At 43.9% G+C, this 17,500-nt stretch overlaps 2 protein-coding genes across 3 annotated transcripts in view; one reads left to right on the top strand and one right to left on the bottom strand.

The window, feature by feature from the left end:
* Nucleotides 1-4,628, bottom strand: part of sirt5 (sirtuin 5) — a 5,918-nt gene extending 1,290 nt beyond the window's left edge. Inside the window, exons 1-8 of the mRNA XM_060058519.1 lie at nucleotides 4,470-4,628; nucleotides 3,826-3,958; nucleotides 3,545-3,678; nucleotides 2,312-2,537; nucleotides 1,494-1,581; nucleotides 1,138-1,191; nucleotides 569-692; nucleotides 168-283 (exon numbers count right to left, since the gene is read on the bottom strand). Coding sequence (XP_059914502.1) covers nucleotides 168-283; nucleotides 569-692; nucleotides 1,138-1,191; nucleotides 1,494-1,581; nucleotides 2,312-2,537; nucleotides 3,545-3,678; nucleotides 3,826-3,928 — 845 coding nt within the window. The 5' untranslated portion in view covers nucleotides 3,929-3,958; nucleotides 4,470-4,628. The remainder of the gene's footprint in view (nucleotides 1-167; nucleotides 284-568; nucleotides 693-1,137; nucleotides 1,192-1,493; nucleotides 1,582-2,311; nucleotides 2,538-3,544; nucleotides 3,679-3,825; nucleotides 3,959-4,469) is intronic.
* A 355-nt stretch (nucleotides 4,629-4,983) lies between these two features.
* Nucleotides 4,984-17,500, top strand: part of LOC132462778 (phosphatase and actin regulator 1-like) — a 42,767-nt gene continuing 30,250 nt past the window's right edge. The window contains exon 1 of one of the 2 annotated variants that reach the window (XM_060058518.1): nucleotides 4,984-5,248. In XM_060058518.1, coding sequence (XP_059914501.1) covers nucleotides 5,137-5,248 — 112 coding nt within the window. In that variant the 5' untranslated portion in view covers nucleotides 4,984-5,136. The remainder of the gene's footprint in view (nucleotides 5,249-17,500) is intronic. The other variant, XM_060058517.1, reaches the window with a different exon arrangement.

Below are 17,500 nucleotides of genomic sequence, written 5' to 3'. Positions count from 1 at the left end.
TGAAAACATGTGTGTCTTGGCATAATCCACCCATAAAAGACACTTTGTGTGGCCACAGGGCTGAAAAGCGCTATATAAATGCAGTCCATTAAAATTCCTCATGCTAGTGTCTGACGTGCATCCAGACACGCTGGGACGCATGCCCTGACCTTTAGACTTTCACTCACGTAAAGTACTCTGTTTTTGGGGTTGTTGCCATGTTGAACTCGGCCACGGGGACGCCTCTGGACGCGACCTGCGGGCCGAACATGGCCGCTGGGTACACGATCGATGACGTTCCCACCTGCGATGCAACAACTTTATTTTCTTTTGCAATCACCTTTAACCTCGTGGTCCCACATCTTGTTTCTGTGTGTGTTTGTTTTGTGAGTGCACGTGTTTGTGTGTACATGCACACGTGTGTGTGTGTACGTGTGTGTGTGTGTGTGTGTGTGTGTGTGTACGTGTGTGTGTGTGTGTGTGTGTGTGTGTGTGTGTGTGTGTGTGTGTGTGTGTGTGTGTGTGTGTGTGTGTGTGTGTGTGTGTGTGTGTGTGTGTGTGTGTGTGTGTGTGTGTGTGTGTGTCTTACCACCAGACACAGGTCACAGATGTCCAGCTCCTTTTCCACCTTGGTCAGCAGATGGGAATCAAGAGTCTCTCCGAAAAACACCACGTTGGGTCTGAGCAGACCCCGGCAGTCACTCTGCTCACACCTGCAATAACACAGTCCCCGACGGAAGGAGGGGGGCAGGATCAGCAATAGGTCACGTTGATGGCCTGTCACGTGCAATGCAAGGCCATGTACTCTGTTACTGTTACTGCATCAATCTAGATGACCAGATTATCGCAGCTCTTTCGGTGCACATACAATCCTGGACCTGTTGTGAGGGAACCACAGAGACGCCTACAGCTGGATTCTTTTCAGCACCTCTTTGTCTCTATAGACAATCTAACCACGCAGGTTTAAACAGGTTTATGTTTGCCCACCCCTATTCATTGGGAACCAACGTCTGTGAAAGGGAATCATCTGGCAGCAGTTGTATCCCATTCCCAAGCATTACGTTGATGATAGATCCGCATTCGAAAAAGGAACTCCAGTAATAGCGATTGCATGAAATAAATAGAGAATATTAAAAAACAATAGAAAAGGGAAGCTACCTGGGCAGTTGGTCCACAGGTATCTGGGCCTCAGGAATCTCAGGGTCAGGGGAACTGTGCAATACGGGAAGACAGGAACACGTTGGAGTGTGGCCTGATGCCAACTATCCCTGGCAGATCTTTGGATAGTTAGCATGATACTAAATTTTTAAAAGAAACAAACAAACAAAGAAAGAAAGAGTGCCCGAGAGAGCGAGAGAGAGCGAGAGCGAGAGAGAGAGAGAGAGAAAGAAAGAAAGAAAGATGAAAAGTTGTTAATTAGACTACTGCAGATTATATCGCTAAATAAAAATTTAAAGAGAAGGACATGAAAGGAAAGAAGAAAGTTAAAGAAATAGAGATAGTGCTCTCCTTACCCTGTGCCCTCCAGGGAAGCACATACAGGGTGTTGATGGTTCACAGCAATGTCTCCACAGCTCACACAGCGGGTCTCCATCACGCTGCCTGCAGGGGACCCAACACTCATCAGGTTATCCAACAGTAGAAGGGGGCAGACAATATATCCGTATCATTATCTAGGGTTCAATATCCATACAGGTCTGTAAAAGAGTTTGGGATTCTGAAGACCCCTGATGAATTTAAATGCCGTCTTTTCTAGGTCTCAACGTCTGCGTATGTTGATGAAAAAAAAAAAAATCCTTATTAGACAGTTGCAGTTGGATAAAGATACTGATTATTGCTTCTACCGACTTCATCATCAAATTCAAGAATTGTAATCTTAGGAACCTCTAACTCACAAAAATGTAAACTTAGACAGACCTCTGACACACTGAGGCTGCCAATCAACTGTGTAAGTTCTTCCAATGATAAATTCCTTGGGAAGTATATATTCCTCTCAACAAAGTGACCTTGCCCTATTTTCCAATAATGGGAGAGCTCAGTCAGGCTTATACACTAGTTATCAACAAGGATTCGATATTAGATACTTCCGTTGATCATATAAGTGTTTTTTTATCGACAAACATGTAGTCGATATTTCAGTATTCAACGTAGGATTTATAAAAAAAATATTTGGAACTGATAAATGCAGAGGTGTCCCGTTACTGAAGAATAACGCACACCACTTGGAGCTTCCTTGACCAATCAGAATCAAGTATACTCTGCTATAATCAATTCAACAATATCCCCCCCAATCCAAGAAATGCAGCGTCCCAGTGACCAGCAGCTCTCTCACCGTGGATGTTGAGGACGTGTTTGGAGCCGGCCTGGCGGTGAAGGTCATCGATGTTCTGGGTGATGATGACCATGGAGCGACCCTGCTTCCTCATCCGCTTCTCGCACTCGGCCAGGGCCAGGTGGGCCGCGTTGGGCTTCTGGGTCAGCACCAGGTGCCTCCTGTGGTGGTAGAACTCCCAGACGCGGGAGGGGTTGCGGGAGAAGGCCTCCGGAGTGGCGATGTCCTGGACACAGGGGCATCAGTATGACGAGGGGGGGGGTCGTTTTGGTGGTAAAATTAGACGGCCTTGTGAAAGGCCTTGATGTTCTGTTCTTCTCAACAACGTGGTTGAGAGACTTTCAGGAACACTTGAGTTTGAGAGAGGTGTGTGCAGACTAGGGATTTCTTTTTTCTTTCTATTATCTTCTTTTCTATACACCCGGTACACCATTGTGAGAATTCCTGTTGACAAACCACCAAGATGTCCTGTGACTTTAATCTGTTTTCATCTGGACTTGGACAAAAATGGAAGTCGGCTGAAGCCCAGCGGGTGAGTTCTCATGTCAGCATAGAGAGGGAGCGCAGAGGGACAGAAAGTTCCATTTGTGTTGTGTCTGTGCTCAGTGAGTGGGAGCTTACAGGCTGAGAGTGGAGTGGTAAAGAGGATAAGCTCGTCTCCTGGCCATAGTTGTCTTGAGTCAAACAGTAGGATGGATCGATTCGGTACTGTGGACAACAATCCAAGAGCAGGTCCGATTCCTCTTAGCTTAAGTCCAAGTCGAGTCCCAAGTCTCGAGCGTTAAAGTTCAAGTCACCCAATAACCAGTTCAAGCTCTTTTCCCAGTTATCTCTGTTTTCCTCAAATCATATCTTGCGGAGACCATAAGTATAATAAATAAATAATAAATAATCACATTCTACAGCTACAGCGAAATGTATTACTAGTTAAGATTAATTGAACATCGCTTTTTTTTATCCGGAAGAACATATAGCTTATATGTTCAGCAGGTATAAGGCATAGTTACAAATCTGATCATGAGCCTTACACATTTTTGATTAAGAAAAAACCGAAAAGAGCATGTTTTAAGCACCAGTATATCAAGTATGAAACTACATTTCAACAACCGTTGTGTGTGGAATGTCTTTCTGAGAAAGACTGCTAACAAAACAAAACAGTATAGGCAGTATTTGATGCAGTTATTAACTTTTTGTTCCATGCATGCTTGTTTCTTTACATATCAAACAAATTACCTGATACTGCCAAGTCTTCCATTGTCCACCATCTCCCTTGAAGGTAGGCACTCCACTCTCTGCACTCACACCTGCCCCGGTGATGACCGCTATGTGCTTGGCTTTAGAAACCACTTCCAGGAATTCCTTCATATCTACGTATGAACAAAAGATGCATGGACAACACATTATCATCATGTAGCCGTGCTGCACAGTATTTTACATTTTAACATTGCGTTCTGTGACATTGTAACCTAACGACAAAATCAGCAACAATAACGGTATACATGACTAAACTTTACCTGATTTCGCACTAGTTGTTGTCAGTGCCAGAGCCCTCCTTGAGACATGGGAGCAGCCAAGGCGTACACCAATCGTAGTGGCTATTAGTCCTCGGTGAAACATTGTCCCCGTCGCGTTAATAATGCAGGATAACTAGTACAAGGGCAAAGGAAATCCAAATGCTGTCTCTTTACTCGCGTATACCAGTCTGTCAATTGAATGCAGTCAATTCATTGTGTTTTTTATTGTACGAGGGCGTGGAAAGCTTTGCACATGACACCATGCAAACGATTATTGTTTTAGAAAATGTGTCCAAACAGGTTTGTGGCTGTGCAAGAGGACAACAGGAAGAAGACACAAAACATGGATGTAAGGCGCTATATCTTGATATCATGTGGTTCATAACTCATGAATCAATCTCAAATCGGTCTCAACACTTAATAAAACACCATTCGCCAGAAAAAGATTGCTCAATGTCGATGGCAAAAACAACCACGGTTTGCAACGCTATAAAATCACACACATAATGTCATGATCATCTCATAACCAAACGTTTGCCATAATCTCAATGAAGATACACACACAGGTTTCTCATGATGCGTTATCCGTGCTGCAACTCACGGTGCTGTTACTGCGTATTATTCAGCGAAAATGTATGACTTACCTCTCACGACGATTTGCACAACTTGGAAGTTTATTTACTCTTGGATAATGCTCTCTCAGAATGCCGTAAGACCACCGTGACTGTCGTAAAATAGTTTCAGACACGAAAAGTTCGTTGAGAAAATTGGACCACGGGAGCCATCTAGTGGTGGTTGATTGTTTTCCCTGATTTATTCACTCATGGATTTTAGCCCTTCCACAACGTGATATTTTTCCTAACCTTTTTCAAACCTTTTATGCGAGATATTAGTTCATGAACAAATGTATCCATAAATGACTAATAGTAATGGTTCAGGCGTAGAAAAATTGCTTCCCTTGATTGGTTGTATTTACAAATCTATTATTTTACACTCTACACTGTGTACTACATTCTTTTTTGTATTTCATTTAGTGCTGCTGTTTAACCCATCTCTACCGGTTCGGCTCTCCCCTGCGTCAGCTTCTTCATCACACAGCGCCGGGCTGCCTTGGAGGGGGTTTCGCGCGCCACTCTCTCCCCGCCGCTCGCGCTCGCTCTTCCACTTTGTTTTCTCTCTCGTATCAGCTCGCCCTCCTCTCAGCCACCTCCAGGCTCCAGTCAGTCAGTCAGAGAGCGGCGGTGGTGGTCGTGGCTTTTGCGTCAGCAGCCCCTCCAATCGGCCAGTCGTCACTGGACACTGTTCAAATTGATGGCGACCACTCCGGCAGGCAGCACAGACCGCCGGTTGGTGAGAAGACTGCGAGCCAAGAGCGACACCCCCTATCTCGTGGAAGCCCGCTTCTCTTTCAACCTGAAAACAGGTAAGGCAACACATATGGACTTGGTCCTTCCGCTAAACATGTCACTGAGAGAAATGTATTTCATTCTCATTCAAGCCCACCGTTTAAGACCTTAATTTCCGTGTGTTAAGTTCGTGTGTTAACAGCTGCACGTTGAAGAGTGTTTCAGACACACGCCTATAGCCTAGCATCTCCCATCCCCATGTTGACGGGGCTTGGGTGTGAAACTACTGGTCTGTGATCTTAAAGTACTGGTCCTGGGTATTGGGAGGGGGTGTGGGGACCAGACGCGCGTGTAGGATGTACTTTAGTAGTGGCTGAAGTATTAGGGTGGTGATATACACCATTCATTCTCAGCTGTTACATAATGTCAAGGAGCAGCAACATGATCTCCCAGTCTCAGGTAAATAAGTAGGGCTTTGTGGTCTGGACCCACTGCTGCTGGGATCACTCGCTCTGTGCCTCTTTCTGTCTTTTTTGGGCGTTTATTGATCTCGGCTGTGGCTGATATAACTCCATATCTATTTCCAAAGGTGAGGGGATATTGCATCCATTGTTACCATGGTGACTTGGCATTTTATCCTCCATGAGTAGCCGGAGTTTGGCTACACGACTGTCTCATCTTCTCGAAGGCAAATACGCGTCTTGTGCGTTGCGGGATTTATTATTATTATTCACTAATAATGATCATGCCGGACATTTGAATCATTGGATATTGTATTTAGCGTGTCTTTTTTCAGGTGTTGTGATGCTCCACAAGCCGTCCTCCCTCATAGCGTGTGGTAGTGGTGTGGCTGTTCATGTGACAACGCCATGCGCTTACGTCAGCAGTACCACGTCATTTTCATGCCGTATTTAGAACATGTGCATGTGAACTCAAGGATACACAAGTAGGCCTAGGCCTGTATGTCACACCATGTTAGTATATTGTTAGGGGTAGACTCTGGAGTCTTTGTTAGGATAATAAATTAATATTGTATTGTTGAATACATTTGTTAAATCTACCAACTGCAAATAGATACTGTTTCAAAACAGAAATGTTTGTATTTCTATTAACCCTAACCCTATTTATTGTGTGTGTGTGTGTGTGTGTGTGTGTGTGTGTGTGTGTGTGTGCGTGTGCGTGAGTGTGTGAGAGTGTGCGTGTGCGTGTGATATATCTTACAAAGATGAGCCTTTGATAGCTGGTTCCAGTTGGCTGTGCTTTTGCTACCTCTTCTTGTAGCATGGTGAACTACTGGTTAGGGTGTGGATCCTGACATCTACATTTTTGTCGTTTGCTCCCTCTACAAGGATCTTCTCTACGACACACAAGCTTTAAAGGGAGTGGGGGGGTGGGACTCACAATAGCACGGTTGACTCACGTTCACCTGAAGAAGTTTAGCACGATTTAGTTTTGCTTATTGCCAAGGAAACCAATCGTTGTCGTGGTGGGTAAATCAGGCAGAGTTATGAGATGATTTCAAGTGGGAAACATAATGAACAACAGTTCTAATTACATCGTTGTTGTATTTAATTTATGTATTTGTATTCATTTTTGTTTTTTTGTTTTTATTTGTTTCGAGTTCTCATACCCATTAAACAAATTCCATCAAGGTAATATAGTTATTACGAACCTGAAACATAATTTCTCTCTATCAGGTCTGTTAACCCCTGCACACAACTTTTCATACCAACAGCCATTTGGTTTAGTTTTTCTAAATATGACATCATAATAGTGTTGTTAGATGCACTGTACCAGCATTCTTATTTAATCTACCTTTTGATTTACATTTTATGATATTATTATTTTGGCCAAATTCCCAATCTCCCAATTCGAACCCCACCCTAATGGATAGAAACAAACCCATAAATCCTGCTATTTATTTCCCAGCTATCATTCTTCAAGCAAAGGCAGCCAGGGGAAGTATTATCCACTGGAAGTTCAATCTGTCCTTGGCCCCTGGCCCTCGGGCTAAGTACATACTTTGACTTGGTCAGGTTTTTGTCAGCATCGATTCCAGAACTTGAAACCGGATGGCGAGCTACCTGAAGTTAGACCTCAGGTCTGTGTCCCTGACTCAAAGAAGACGCCACAGCTGAAATACAAAGAATCCTTTGAAACCCTTTTGTACAGAAAAGAACTGTAACCAAACACATTTGTAACCAACATCATTTGAAAGTGCAAAACATCTGTGCCTCTCTCTCGACATTGTTATGTTAGTAGAGCATCATCAGCATGTCATGTGACAGCTGTGGTCACTGATCATTGATGACATCAACGATGACAACGCAGTGTCTGCGGTGGCGTGAGCCCTTCCGGAAGAACACGTTATCTAGCTGTCGTGGCCATGCCGTCACCGTGTGATGGAATTTGGAGAGAAACCCAGATCCCACCGCTCCTCTCAATTTGCCTGCTTAGTGGCAGAGTTCCTTTGTGTTTGATCCGCAATCAGCCGTGATTGTTGTGTTCTCGCTGTGCCCCATCTGCATCCAACTGAGACATGACATGGTGTCGCCAGCCAGCTGACAGTTACTAAGTTACCGGCTATACGGTTCTTCTCAGGCACAAAGGCAGAAAAGGCAAAAACATTAGAGGATATTGGTACTAGTGATGCCTTGCCCACCTCTCTTTCTCTCTCTCTTTCTCTCTCTCACTTTCTCTTGCTCGCACTCTCTTTAGCAGACACCAGCCACACACACACACACACCTACACACTGAGCCAATTATGTGGGCAAGCAGCTGAAGTATTCAGTGAGAAGCATTAGGCCTTGAATGGTTAAAAAGCAAAAGCATAACTTGCTGTGTTGATCCAGAAGTTGGACTAGTCTCAGGGCCACCATGCCACTTGAGTTTGGGTCAGGATTTCAACAATCTGGGCAGTCTCATCAGTAAGGACAGCGGGGCATCAAAAGACATCAAAGCAAGGACCGGAAAGACTCAGTGTGCCTTCTCCCAGCTCCGTCCCTTCTGGAGATTAAAACAATACAGCCTTAAAACGAATATGCTCCTATACAACAGCAATGTAAAGTGTGTTCTGCTGTACGGTTCAGAGAGCTGGCGAGTTGTCATAACAGACATGAGGAGAATGGGAGTGTTCCCTAATGGCTGCCTCCGACGAATATTCCAGATCTTTGGGGCCGAAGAAGATCTCCAACAATGACCTGTACAAGAAAACGGGAAGACGGAGCATCACCAAGGAGATTACGCACAGACACGTGAGATGCCTAGGACATGTGTTTTGGATGGCGCAGGAGCGCATCACAATGGTTGCGTTAAGATGGACACCAGCAGGCAAAAGAAAACCTGGAAGGCCAAAAAAAACCCTGTTGCAGATGCAGAACTGTGACACAAGAGCTGGAAGGAACAGATGGAGTTGTCATGGGGAGAGGCCCAACATGCTGCTTGAGTGCTCACTGAAGCCTCATGTCCCATAGGGGACGAAGAGGAGTAGGAGTAGTAGTAGTACTGGAGGGCTATGGCCCTAAGGCTTGAGCACGTGTCCATATGTGCACATGTCTGCATTGCGGGTTAATCTGTCAATAATTGTTTTGATTAATAAACAATATAACTTATCATGTTAAAGTTAGATATTAATCATAGCTGATATCCTCCATGTACTTACGTTGTCTGAGAACTTGTAGCACTTTTATAATGATCTGCCAGAAAGCCACTTAACATTTCTGAGGCTGTTTTTTACCGCTAGAATTATCGATGATCAAAACGACAATGGGTGCATTTACGGGTGATGGACTCATTGACTCCTGTTTTCAGCGCTATCGTGGGTACCCAGTCGTCTGCTGATGCAGCATTTTCTCCCAGCGGATGAAACTGTCCCCTTATTTTAATTTCCTCCTCACTCAGCCGCAACAACACCTGTTCAGCAACATCTGTTACCTTTCTGCAGACTGCAGTTAGCACGAAATGTCTAAACAATCAAACACACACAGGCGTCACATAGAAGTGCACAGATGCCACCGAAATGGAACCGTCTCACCTCATCCAGCTTGTGTTTGCTTTTCATTAGAATTTTGTTCCATTCACGCCATATGTGTACTGCCTGTCCCACTGTCTGTATCTCTTACCCTAACCCCTCTTTGCCTTAGATGCAGTTTCCTGCTGTATTTTTTAAGAATATTCAAATGTGTGTCGCTATCAATGCAATTTCAGTGGCGTGTCAAATACCTCAATGGCACACTTTTGACACCTTAGCAGAGGAGAAATATGGAAAGAGAATTTCACTTTGAGTCAACATGAGAGCTTGTTTCTGTATATGTTTATGGGAGAGAGAGCATGGAAGAGAGAGAGAGAGAGAGAGAGAATAATATTTTTCAACTGCTTTGGCAATGTAAATGTTTATTTTCCATGCCAATAAAGCTCTTTGGAATTGAATTGATTTTAATTGAGATAGAGAGAGAGGGAGAGAGAGTCAGAACCAGAGACAGACAGAAAGAGGGACTATATGTTCACAACTAGAGAGAGAGAGAGAGAGCGCCGTTGGAGCCTGGTTGGATATAGATAAGGGGACTCTGAGAGCCTATTGTAGAGCGAGTGGTATCAGATAACCGTGCTTTGGGCCTGTGTTGTGATTCACTTTCGATCTCCCGCCGTGCGCATTACCCCCCGCTGCTGTCCTGAGACCACTCATCCCTCCCTTATTGTCTGAAATGTGAATGTACAAATCTTGCTCCATAACCTGCTTAGTACCCATAATGCAACACCAAATGAGGAAACAACCCATGTACACTTATTCTCGATTCCCATGATACATACTGGTTTCCCTTCCGTCTGATTCATCCAGTGGTGTGGCACATCCTGGTCATTTATGCAGATAAGTTAAGGGGGAGATATCTAACATGTGCAGTCTTTTTTATGTGACCAATTGCCGGCACATAATGGATGTCCATTTCCCCCCTATACTCAATATAGAGTGGTCCCTATACAGAGATTACGGAAACAGTAAACAAGTGAGCCAAACTGTACGCAGCCAAGGTAGTACTTATCTGCAATGTTTACCGCTAGACCTTTAAGTACCACTCAGGTTCTAATACTGGAGTGTTTATATATTTTTTATATATTTTGTAATATTTGTACACATTTTTACTGTTATTAATTACTGCCATTCGGTTAGATTATTCTTTGATACAATATACAGGTTGCTCTTCAGCTTTTTCACTTATTACCAAGCCATGCCGTCAGCTAGGTTTTATACCAAATATTTCATGATGGATTGGATTAATAATTTTTCATAAAGGTGTCAGTCGAAGCACCAAGATTGATGCCTCCCTGTACACAAAGTGCGCTGCCACAGTTCTGCAACAGCTGTTGGTCGGCTGTGCACTTCCAGGGGTGTGTGTCTGTGCATGCCAGCACTGTCTAGCTCGCGTGAATGCAAATGGACCAGGGTCGGAAGAGAGAACAAGGCTGCATTGCAGGTAGTTAGACGTTTTGGTGTGTGGGTCCATGGGTGAGTGTGTGTATATGCCTCTCCATCAGCTCACACAAACAGAGAGAGATGGGTATTCCTTGTCCCAGACACTATGACATAAATATGCAGCACATATTTATAAAGTAAAACGTTGACATGCTTTTATCACGCATAAATTGTAATACCTTTTGTGTGTGTTCACCTGTGCTACCATTTCTTCTTTCGTTGTGGGAAGGCACACACACACACACACACACACACACACACACACACACACACACACACACACACACACACACACACACACACACACACACACACACACACACACACACACACACACACACACACACACACACACACACACACACACACACTTCCCTGATTCGACCCCACAACACTTGTGCTCTACAGTTGAGTCCCATGGTGCATCATAAGTGGCTGAGAGCCAGGGGGAACAACACACTTAATGCTACAGGCAGAGAAATCATTCAACCAACCCCACACACCACCACCCACCACTGCTGTGTTACATAGTCTGAGGACATTCAGGAGCAGCTTTCTCCTGAAAGACAACATTGCCTTGGATGGGCCACTATCAAAGGTGGCAGCGGGCAGCTGACTCCTTTGATAGTGGCCATCCGATGAATGGGGTGTGTAGTTGGCCTGTCTTCATATACCGAAGGAAATTTCTTGTTATGGACGTGTGTATCGTATATATATTAGCATCAGAATGCTATGTATTGTGTAGTTCACATATTGGTGCATAACTGTAAATTAAGAGTGTAATAGAATATTGCTCTATATTGATTTGCTCTGTTGCCAGTGCTGTATTGATTCTTCAGACAGCAACATTGATGCATAATTAAGTTTTGTTTTGTAGTCTTAACTTTTGCTCACTGGCCACAAGGTTTTTAAACATAGTACCGTTTTGTTATATGATGTATAGGCCTGTTATAAAATGGTATTATATGTAATAATATTTGATATGAGTATTGTATCTGTTGTTATATGTTAAACGCCCTTTTTGAAAACATCTTCCCATGAAACAGTAGTACACATGTAGCTTATATATTGCTGCAATAATCAAATCACAATATCCACATCTAATAAAATGCTACCCCAGCATTATGAGACATATTATATATGCTGTGCGGATGGCCGAGTCCAGCCATCCGCACAGCAGTTCTCAGTCATTACCCATTCACACAGGAGGGGTAAGAGCCCAGTTTTCCCAATGTCAAGAAAAGTCATGGGGAGTGTGTGCAGTCATCAGTTTTCACCTGTCGGGTCTTGTTCCAGAGCAAGGGAGAAGGAGCATTTCTGATGGAGTCGCTGGGCGGGAGCCAGTTCGGACTCTCGGGAACACAGCAGTGTTTGAAGCTGCTTGGCAACGCTGTGAAGGGGCTGTTAGCGGTACACTTGCTAAAAAGATAAATATCTTCACAGCTCTATCGCTTCCCCTCACACAAGTACACACACACACACACACACACACACACACACACACACACACACACAGACACACACAGACACAGACACACACACACACACACACACACACACACACACACAGACACAGACACACACACACAGACAGACACAGACACACACACACACAGACACACACACACAGACACACACACACACACACACACACACACACACACACACACACACACACACACACACACACACACACACACACACACACACACACACACACACAGGTGAATATACAAACACACACATAAACAAACACAAATGCTAACACACACACATCTCTCAAAGATACATGCAGGCGACCACACACAAAACCGTACATAGACACTGAACGAACACACAACCGCTCAACCAGCTCACACACATACACACGCACAAACAAACACATACACACGGAAGAGCACAGACGCATACACATGATGCATATTATTAGATTTGTCTGACATAGTTCTCAGTAAACCAACCTACAGCTCCCTTCAACCAACAAAAATAACACCCGCACCAACCTCCCCATCCCACCCATGAAATCCATCTCTCCACCCCTCCACGACCCTTCTGGTGCCCCGACACATCCCAGAACTGAATAAAAGATGAGTGGGAGCATCCGAGGCAGAAATAGCAATGCAGCGTCTCACGCAAAGGCTTCAAAACCTGCCGGCCGGACGTGTCAGAGAGCGGGGCTTTGAGGGGCAGATGAAAAGGAAACACATGGAGGTATTAGAGACGCCATTCATTCGAGTAAGGAAGCCCTGAAGAGACCGATGCCCGCCCTTTCGCTCGGCTTCCTGTCTCATCTCTTGCACTCTCATCTCTTCGCGCAGCCTCGTCCCTCCTCTGCACAAGTGGGGAGGGAAGAGCTCAGGCGGGGAGGTGCTTCCTGCGCAGCTGCATAGCTTGATAGATGACGCCTTTTCTAAAATTCCTTGGAAAGAAAACGAGAAAAAAACGAAATGCTCGAGCTGAATGGACTCTGATGACAACGTGCTTATCCCGCACATTTTTCGTGTAGGTTGGCTGAACGTTGGGGCTGCGATAGAAAATGCTGTGTGAATATACTCGGTGAAACAATGCAGCTTCCGTCACATGCCACTCAGCTGGAGCTGATGTTCCCGTGAAGGAGCTGCCCTTTCGTCTCAATTACCCATTGGCTCACACTGAGTTCATATCTCTAGAGTGGTTAAAAACTAAAACAAGTGAAGGGTGGGCTAGGTATCGACCTGTTCCCAGCTGCCGAAATGCATGTAGGTAAGATGAACTAGTGGAAGTAGTGGGCTATATCTGCTGCTGACTCCCCTCGTTTTAAAGACAGGTTGGCCTTCCAAGTCGCTGCCAGGCTTGGCGCCAAGTCAATCCGGTCTGCATTGCAGCTATCACTGTGCTTTTAATGTAGTTATTCTGGTGCTATAGGGAACACTAAACCAATATGTATATATATATATATATAAAGGAAAAAAACATTATTGTTCTTCATATACCACATCAGTACACCAAACAAGGCTTAATATAGCAAGCCATCACACAAGCAACACCTTGTGTGCAATTATTTACCAACATTTCACACAGTTATGCAACTCCTAATTAACCTCTACCCTTCACCAGCACACGTGGACTGTTGGGATGTTTTGGTCTGGTTTTTCTACTAAGTCTGGCTTTTCTTCTAAGATCATATAAAAAGATATGTGCTGTTCGATTAGCAACAGCAGCCGAAGTTTAGGCATTTTGTGTTGATCATATACCACAAGCTTTACTACACACTGGACTCTTATAGTGCAACCTTGCAATGGACTTGCGGTATTTCATCCAAATGGGTGTCAAACTGGAAAAGTGAATAGCACTGCTGGTTCCCAAGGCTTTGATTTAAAGGGACAGAGTGACAGATTTCTACATTGTCAAGCCTGCATTATTGAACACAACAAAACCATGGTGAGCTAATGCTAATAGAAAGCAGTGTGTGTCGCCGACGGTCCGAGATGGGCCCCTGATTGAGAACATCAAGCATGAGGCCCCTGGGGTCCTCCACTATAATTTGAAGTTAATGATGTGCTCTTCTCTACTCTACAAGCAATGTGTTTCTCTAGCGGCGGCGGTGGGTGTGATACACAATAGACAAAGGCCAATGGCTGGAGAGAACAGCATCTGGCTGTGTTGGTGTAGATAGCAGAGGGACAAAGGTTGGCTCTATGGGGAAATGTCACAAAAAGTTGACCACACCAACAGAGTGACGGTGGCGTTGCAGCTGGTTCAGGTTGTGTTTTGTTTTCGCAGGTTTAGTGGTTTTACGCTATTCCTCACTTGGTTCTGGGATCGAGAGTTTTTCCGGTAAATCCTTTCCAAAAACACGGTCAGGGTAGTGCAGGTACCGATACAGTCTTGAATGATATTTAGGCAGATGGATTGAGCAATTGGGTCGGTGCCGTGATTACTGTGCGTGGCTCTGTTATGGAAGCCCTGCGAGGCTTAATCAGCCCCAAGACAAGACCAGCTAAGTGTGAAGCCATGTCCAATTAACGTGAAGGTCGTACGTGACAACGAGTTTGGAGGGCTCTTAAAATCTAATCTTATTCACCAAAAGAGCTTGTTTAATGTTCCACCACAAGATAAAATTAAGGGACGGGTTGAGATTAAAGTGATGAGAGATGGTGCAGACAAGACAGTCTGCCTGAAAATCCCTAGGGAGCACACAATCTGCCTACCTGTGAATACTGGAGCTCGGCCCCCCCTGCTATGTGTGTGTGGGCATGCGTGTGAGTGTGCGTGTGTGTGTGTGCGTGTGTGTGATTCCAATCTTCAGTTATCTTGTGTTTCCATTAACCTTTGAGGTTTTGGGACCAAAGCATCCACTATAATCATCGCCTTTGGGACTCGTGCCTAAAGGTAACATGACTATTACCCAAACTTTCTACTTATGTTGGGGTTTAAGGGCATACACCTTGTTTAACAACTGCTGGCACCCTGCGTCCCCTTTGCCTGCAGTTCTTCGTCTCAATTAACACCGGAAATGGAAGAACAATGAAACAACTAAGCGAGTTCTCTCAAATAATCACAACAAAATTACTTATTTCAAGCATTTCTTGCCTTTTCATGCCATTCCATCCGTTCAGTGTTTCTAACATTATTATGGTCTAAAGAAAGTGTAAGCCCACTATTAAGACAGTACGCTACAACGCCTCCCAAAGCTGCATCCCTAACCTCTATTATTATTTTTAAACTCTGTTTGAGCACACTTTGGAAAAAATTGAGCTTGCATTAATATAATGAGCTGTATTGACATAAGAGTTGGTTATAAACATCTTTGTTGTCAGCCCGTTAATGGCATCATAAAACACTGCGCCATTAAACACAGCGTCACTGTTATGTATGTGGGTTAAAAATTAACGTTCCCTTGAAGTCTGTCTCTGCAACAGCACCGCCCCCTTGTGGCGCGATGCTTAGTGGTGTTGGAACTCCTGAATACATTCCATTATGCACTGCCAGCAGGCCTATAGCTCTTTAAACTTGATACCAAAAATATGAATTACAAATGTTCTGCTACATTATGATGAATATGCAAATAGGCATAAACCTCCTGTAAATGTAAAGAGTGTCTATATATCTTACCCCCCCCCCCCCCCAAGTAATGAACACACATGTATAAACAAATATAAATAGATTTGACAATACTTTCACATGCACTCTCCACAACATTCACACTTCACATCCAAATTCACAAAATACAGAATTTCTGGAAAGTATTTCTCCCCAAAATATCTAAGCAGGCATTGCTGAAAATGTGCCGACCTGATCAATGCCTGCCTGCAAAAGTCATCCAGATGGAGGAAATTCATAGTTGAATACATATACACATACGTAAATCATATACAGCAGGGGTCGCTTAAAGACTCTTCTGTGTGATGCCCAGTGGTTGCAGGGTGTCCCTTCTACCCACCTCACCAGCATGTGTTTTGGTTGCTCTGGTTTGTGTTGCAGTTGATTCATGAACCCTACACAATCTTTCAGGACGTAGGCCTAAGGGTTGAGACAGAGCCAGTCAGCTGTGGTCTGCTGTAAACCAATAGTTGTACTTAAACACAGGTATTAGTAACACATTTTGCTTCCTGCCATGCATTGGAGGGCTCCCCTGCTGCTATTGTGGCTGATGACTCATTTTCTCATATAGACCCCATGTCACTTATACAGCCCTGTGACATTGCATGAATGTACAGTCCTTTTAAACTAACTGTGTCGATCTCCATCAGGCGTAGGTTGGAAAGCGGTCCGAGCAGCCGATTATAATAGCAGCCAATTTTAATGGACTGTGCGATGAGACTTAAGTTCAAACAAAGGAAACATTATGCAAGGTTACATATTTAAATGAGAATGCGTCAGTGTGACCTGGTCCCCTTACCTGATAGGCAGAGAAAATATGTCATCATTTTATTTCCACATATTCCACATATTTTATCACCATTTCATTATTCCCAAGGATAATACTTTGGGCCTTTCAGTATGCTGTCACAAAAATGAACGTTTAATCATAACTTTACCAATCCAAAGGAGATAGTGACTCATCAAGGATACAGACAGGAAATTTCATCCATCTGGGTGACTTTCTAGGTGATTTTTGTTCCGGTCAAACAAGACTCGATGTTCTGCAGGCAGATTCATCAGTTTGGCACATTTCCAGGACTGATAGAATTTTGAGGGGAAATACTTACGGAAATGCTATATTTTGTGAATTTGGATGTGAAGTGTAAATGGGGAGTGAAGTGGGAGAGTGCATGTTAAAGTATTGTCAAATCCTTTATATTCAAGCACAAACTCTGTGTGCAATATTACAGATGATCCCCAACACGGAATTCATCTCGTTTTAAGGCTACTCTCGATTCATTATTTTGTACACCCGCTGGATGTTTATCCAGTTCATGCAAATGTATGGTGTACAGGTCTAGAGTTTGTGTTCCGAGGTTTCGAAGTCACATGGTCACTGCGTCCTAAGAGAACGTCCTACGATCATTTACAGTACGTGACGCAGGAAGGAAATATAAGTGAAGCGTAATCCATATCGCCACTAGATGGCAGCATTGTTAAATCCTGAAGAAAGATGAGGGCTATTTGGATTTAGTTAATATTTGATACCACCATAGAGCCTTGTCGATATATCTGTCTTTTATATCAACAATATTACTAAATTACAGCAAGGTGTGCATTTACTGGTCTTATTCAAATTGTAAATGAACAGCATGCAATACATATTCTCCTGATTACTTGACCAATAATTGAATATGATATGATTAAAAGATAAATCACCTTGTTCATGAAAAGTGGCATTGGAGTCAATATGTATGCCTACTTGATCCTGATATGCAAGGCCATAGATTTACAT

Source organism: Gadus macrocephalus, chromosome 8 (assembly GCF_031168955.1).
Source record: "Gadus macrocephalus chromosome 8, ASM3116895v1".
NCBI lineage: Eukaryota > Metazoa > Chordata > Actinopteri > Gadiformes > Gadidae > Gadus > Gadus macrocephalus.
Note: the sequence above shows the minus strand (reverse complement) of the source record. Positions and strands in the feature narration are given on the sequence as shown.